At 42.9% G+C, this 6,066-nt stretch overlaps 1 protein-coding gene across 2 annotated transcripts in view; it reads left to right on the plus strand.

The window, feature by feature from the left end:
• si:cabz01015815.1 overlaps positions 1–6,066 on the plus strand; it is a 29,131-nt gene that overhangs the window by 17,923 nt on the left and 5,142 nt on the right. For both annotated transcript variants that reach the window (XM_073948162.1, XM_073948161.1), the window contains exons 7-10: positions 69–1,833; positions 5,088–5,261; positions 5,378–5,551; positions 5,658–5,831. In XM_073948162.1, coding sequence (XP_073804263.1) covers positions 69–1,833; positions 5,088–5,261; positions 5,378–5,551; positions 5,658–5,831 — 2,287 coding nt within the window. The remainder of the gene's footprint in view (positions 1–68; positions 1,834–5,087; positions 5,262–5,377; positions 5,552–5,657; positions 5,832–6,066) is intronic.

Consider the following 6,066-nt stretch of genomic DNA (forward strand, 5'->3'; position numbering starts at 1 on the left):
CTGACACATACAAATATAGCTGGAAAAGTCAAGACTAAATCTCTCTGTTTCTTTGCTCCTGTGTTTAGATGAGCTGTTCTTCATTAATCAGCTTAAATGTAGCCTGAAGAAGAAATATCAAAGTGTGTTTGAAGGAATTGCTCAGCAAGGAGACTCCACACTTCTGAATAAGATCTACACAGATCTCTATATCACTCAGGGTGCGAGTGAACAGGTCAACACTGAACATGAGATCAGACAGATTGAAGCTGCTTCCAGACGTCATCAGCCACTAGAGATACAGGTTAAATGCAAACATTTGTTTGAAGCAGCTGAACAAGACGAGCAGATCAGAACTGTCCTGACAAAAGGAGTTGCTGGCATCGGGAAATCAGTCTCTGTGCAAAAGTTTGTTCTGGATTGGGCTGAAGGGAAAGAAAATCAAAACATGAGCTTCATATTTCCTCTTCCATTCAGAGAGATGAACTTAAAGGAGAAAGAAAGACAAAGTTTAAAAGACCTCATAACTCAGTTTTTCCCAGAGACTAAAGGACTGAACCTTACAAGAAGCACACGATTCAAAGTCCTGTTCATCCTTGATGGATTGGATGAATGTCGTCTTCCTCTGAACTTTGCTGGTAATGAGACGTGTCGTGATGTATCTTCAGCAGTCTCTCTGGATGTTCTCCTGACGAACCTCATCAAGGGAAATCTGCTTCCTTCTGCTCTCATCTGGATCACCAGCAGACCAGCAGCTGCCAGTAAGATTCCTGCTGACTGTATCGACCGGCTGACAGAGATACGAGGATTCAATGATGCCCAAAAGGAGGAGTACTTCAGAAAGAGACTCACAGATCAGAATCAGGCCGGAGAAATCATTGATCACATTAAACAGTCAAAGAGTCTCTTTATTATGTGCCACATCCCAGTCTTCTGCTGGATTTCAGCCACTGTTCTCCAGAACATACTGAAACTGAAACACAGGGCTCATGCTGAAACACTGCAGGAATCTCCCAAGACTCTGACACAGATGTACACACACTTTCTCCGCTTTCAGATCCAGCAGAGCAGAAGAAAGTATGATGGGGAAAACACAGCAGATGTCTCCTGGGATCCAAAGCTCATCCTTTCACTGGGGAAACTGGCCTTCCAGCAGCTGGACAGAAACAATGTGATCTTCTATGAGAGCGATCTGAAAGACTGTGGCATTGACGTCTATAAGGCATCGGTGTACTCAGGCATGTGTACCCAGATCTTTAAGGAGGAGACGGGAATCATTTTTGGTACCATGTACTGCTTTCTTCACTTGAGCATTCAGGAGTTCATTGCAGCCCTTTATCAACATCTGATTCTAGACAGAGACAAGACACAAGCAGAAAACAGCAGAGATAAGTCCATGATTGATTTGCTGAAGGCTGCAGTGGACAAGGCTCTGGAAAGTGAGAATGGACATCTGGACCTTTACCTTCGCTTCCTTCTCGGTCTGTCACTCCAGTCCAGTCGACAACTCTTACGAGGCCTGTTGACACAGCAGGATGACAGAGACCAGAGCAAAGAGGAAATAATTGCCTACATCAAGCAGAAACTTGAAGGGAATCTGTCTCCAGAGAGATCCATCAATCTGTTCTACTGTCTGAATGAACTGAACGACCAAACTCTGCTGAAAGAGATTCAGTCTCAACTTAGTAGTCGACGTCTGTCTCCTTACCTTTCACCTGCCCAGTGGTCTGCTCTGGTCTTTGTGTTGTTGACCTCAGAGGAGGAGCTGGAGGAGTTTGAGCTTCAGAAATTCCAGAGATCAGACGAGTGTCTCATCAGACTATCAGCAGTCATCAAAACCTCCAAAAGAGCTCTGTAAGTCAACGTCCTTCTTTTTTCATCTAAGAAGTAGACATTTCCTGAATTTAAATAATACAGTATATTATGTTAATGGTCATGAGATTTAGGTCACGACCGAAAGGACAAGATTTTGGATAAAAGCAGCTTAAATGAGTTTGCTTTGCAGGGTTGCAGGTTGCACCCTTATAGACAGGGTCTGGAGCTCTGCCATATGGGAGGAGCTCAGAGTAGAGCCACTGCACCTCCACATCGACAATTCAATTCATCTTTATTTCTATAGCACTTTTACAATGTAGATTGCATCAAAGCAGCTTCACATAGAAGATCATAGTAAATGTAAACAGTGTCGGTTCAGTTTTGTGTTGATGTTCAGTTTAGTTCAGTTCAGTGTGGTTTACTTTTTACTGCTGAGAGTTCAAACACTGAACAGCAGAAGTCAGCTGAGTTGGCTCGGGCATCTGTCCCACCGGGAGGAGGCCTCGGCGAAGACCCAGGACACACTGGAGGGACTATGTCTCTCGGCTGGCCTGGGAATGCCTCAAGATCCACCCGGAGGAGCTGGTGCAAGTGTTTGGGGAGAAGGAAGTCTGGGGTTCTCTCCTAAGACTGCTGCCCCTGCGACCCGGCCATGGATAAGCGGATGAAAATAAGAAATGACATGACATCATGTTAATGAACATGCACAATATTGATATCAACTAAACTGCAAAATACATTAATAATTGTTCATTATGTAATGTTTTAGTGTTTTTTAAAATAACATTCAGATTCAGGTTTTGGCAGTTGTTGCGTAAGTGATAGTTTACCCAAAAAGTGAATTTACTAATTCTTACTCACTCTTCATGGATATAAACCTTTCTAAAACTTTGTTTTCTCCTGTTGAACATAAAAGAAGATAATTTGAAGAAAACTGAAACCTGTAACCATTGACTTATACACCAGTTGTTTTTCCTACCATGTAGGTCAATAGCTAATGGTGTTTAGCTGTCATAAAAAAGACATGGGGATGATTGGGAGGCCATGATCGTAAGGGCCGATTGAGGGACTTTGGCCAGGACACTGGGGTTACACCCCTACTCTTTATGAGAAGTGCCATGGGATTTTTAAAGACCACACAGAGTCAGGACCATGGTTTAATGTCTCATCCGAAAGACGGCGCCCACTGACAGTGTAGTGTCCCCTTCACTTTCACTAGGGCATTAGGACTCACACAGACCACAGGATGTGCGCCTCCTGCTGGCCTCACTAACACCACTTCCAACAGCAACCTCGTTTTCCCATGTGGTCTCACAGCCAGGTACTGGCCAGGCTCAGCCCTGCTTAGCTTCAGGGAGTAACCTGTCTTGGGCTGCAGGGTTATATGGCTGTTATCGTCTAAATTGCACACAAGTCAGTTATAAAATGATACAGCACCTTTAAAGTCCTTTCTGGACTGGAGTGGAATGATCACACTGATGTTTTCTCCATTCTGTCTATTTTGACTCATATCTATGCTGATAATTATAAGGTAACAATGACACAGACACACACTCATACACTATGGTCCGTTTTGTTAACTCAGTTCACCTATACCAAATGTCTTCACACTGTGGGGGAAACTGGAGCTGGGACTCAAACCAGCGACCTTCTTGTTGTTTGGCGAAAGTGCTTACCAATGAACCGCCATGCAACCCTCTTGTTTATTATATCTTCTTCTAATCATGCAGGCAGGCAGAACAAATGCAAGAGGTGGATTTAGGTGCAGTTCTAATGTTAAATATAATCCATACACAAAGAAAACGCCAGAGCTGAAGAGCAGAAAACCCAAGCAAGAGAAACACACACACATACAGCAAACTATGATCAACACATAATGACTGAAACAGAGGAGCTTAAACACACAGAGACTAGTAAGTTAACATGGGGGTGAAGAGTAACTGGGCAAGTAACATGGGGAAAACTGGGGTGAACACAGAGAACACAAGGACAACACAACAGTACAAGGACAGGACAACCACAACCGTGACACAGCTCCCTTCTAGGAGAAGATTCCAGATGATCCTCAGAGGAAAACACAAGACAAGAGTGAGTTCAGCAGCTGGAGGTGTTACAGTGGACAAGGGTGATGGGGAGAGGCAGGTTAATGAAACCATGACAGAGTACAGGACAGATGGTGAGGGGGAAACTGACAAGCAGGTGGACCGAGAGGAGGATAAAGCCAAGGCAGGGACTATTAGACAGTAAACCAGAGAAGATCCTGTAATTCTGGCCTTTTATCTAAAGGTTTTAGAGAGGATTGTGTCTGTACAGCTGAATGATTTCATGTTTAATAATAATGTTTTTGATAAATTTCAGTCAGGTTTTAGAGCTGGGGTCTGTTTCAGAGAGGAGGTTCAACCAACTCAGAGTTTAAACCTGAACTGAATTTCAATTTAAAATTTTTGAATTTGATTATAGTCATTGGTTTGTTTGTTAAATAATAATAAATAAAACCATAATTAAAACAATAATAAAAACAATAAATAAAATAAAATAAAAATCTTGTTTTGCTGTGTTAGGAGTTTAATTGTCACCGACTCGGTCCCAGTCATTCCCCTTGCTGGCCAGCAGAGGCCTCCATCCACGGACTTCTAAGCATTACATTATCCACCTGATGATTGTGCACACACCTGAACTGAATCCAGTTAACGACCCACGCTCCCTTTATAAGCCACACTCAAACACCAGTTCATTGCGAAGCCACGGCCAACATTTCTTAGCGTTATTTCCTGCCTGATCTTCTGTGCTTTACCCCGGACTGTTTCTGACTCTGAGTTGCCTTCTGCCTGCCCTCAACCCAGGCTAGTTATACAGACTCTGAACCACGCTGCCTGCCCACGACACAAGCTTGTTATACGTACTCTGAACCACGCCGTCTGCCTCTGATCTATGCCTGGTAAATCACTCTGTGTCTGTCAGCCGCCAGCCCCACGATCTATATTGAATGCTGTTGATGTGAGTTCGCACTTTAGTGTGTATTGTATGTTTGTGATTGAACCGTGTCTATTAAATACTGCAAAATGGATCCCTCCGTGTCAGTCTCCTCGTTACATTAATAAAGAGTTGGGCTATTGGAACATCTGAAGCAAGCCTTTTAATTGTGTTTTATAGACATTAATACTGTTTAAAGCTAAAATCAGCAGATGTGCACACTAACTAGTGAAGTTAAACCAGTCACTACAGTCAGATGTGCTTCAGACTATTAAACACATCAGATGAACACATACATATTGTGTTTGTCCTCTACACAGGCTACAGAGCTGTAAACTCACTGTTCAGTGCTGTGAGAGTTTATCTTCAGCTCTACAATCCTCAAACTGTGTGCTGAGAGAGCTGGACCTGAGTAACAATGACCTGCAGGATTCAGGAGTGAAGAAGCTCTCTGATGGACTGAAGAGTCAACACTGTAAACTGGACACACTGAGGTCTGAGTTCAAACATCTGATTGATTGATTGATTGATTGATTTTTGTTTTTTTGTTTCGTTACATCAGACAGATCACATTAACAGTGTGTTTTTAGTAATGTGTGCTCTTTCTCAGATTGATGACGTGTAAACTCACTGCCGATTCTTGTGAGAGTTTGTCTTCAGTTCTACAATCCTCAAACTGTGTGCTGAGAGAGCTGGACCTGAGTATCAATGACCTGCAGGATTCAGGAGTGAAGCTTCTCTCTGATGGACTGAAGAGTCAACACTGTAAACTGGACACACTGAGGTTTGAGTTTAAACACCTGATTGATTGATCGATTGATTGATTTTTTGTTTTGTTTTGACTGATCACATTAACAGTGTGGTTTTTAGTAATGTTTGCACTTTCTCAGATTGGCCATGTGTAAACTCACTGTTGAGTGCTGTGAGAGTTTGTCTTCAGCTCTACAATCCTCAAACTGTGTGCTGAGAGAGCTGGACCTGAGTAACAATGACCTGCAGGATTCAGGAGTGAAGCTTCTCTCTGATGGACTGAAGAGTCAACACTGTAAACTGGACACACTGAGGTAAATGATTCTCCACTCTACAATAACTACAGTCAGACAGTTTCATATTAGAGCTCTTCATGCTTGAACATGTTAACCCTGGGTGATACTAAACCCCAGATAACAGGAATTATGGGTTATCAGTAATTGTGTTTCACACTGCTCATACTATACCTGTAGTTAACCCTCAGGGGTTTGAGGTGATTTTGGGACCCCTGAGATGTTTTGACATGCCCTGACATCTGATTTGTAGAAA

Source organism: Danio rerio, chromosome 4, assembly GCF_049306965.1.
Source record: "Danio rerio strain Tuebingen ecotype United States chromosome 4, GRCz12tu, whole genome shotgun sequence".
In the NCBI taxonomy this organism is placed as follows: Eukaryota; Metazoa; Chordata; class Actinopteri; order Cypriniformes; family Danionidae; genus Danio; species Danio rerio.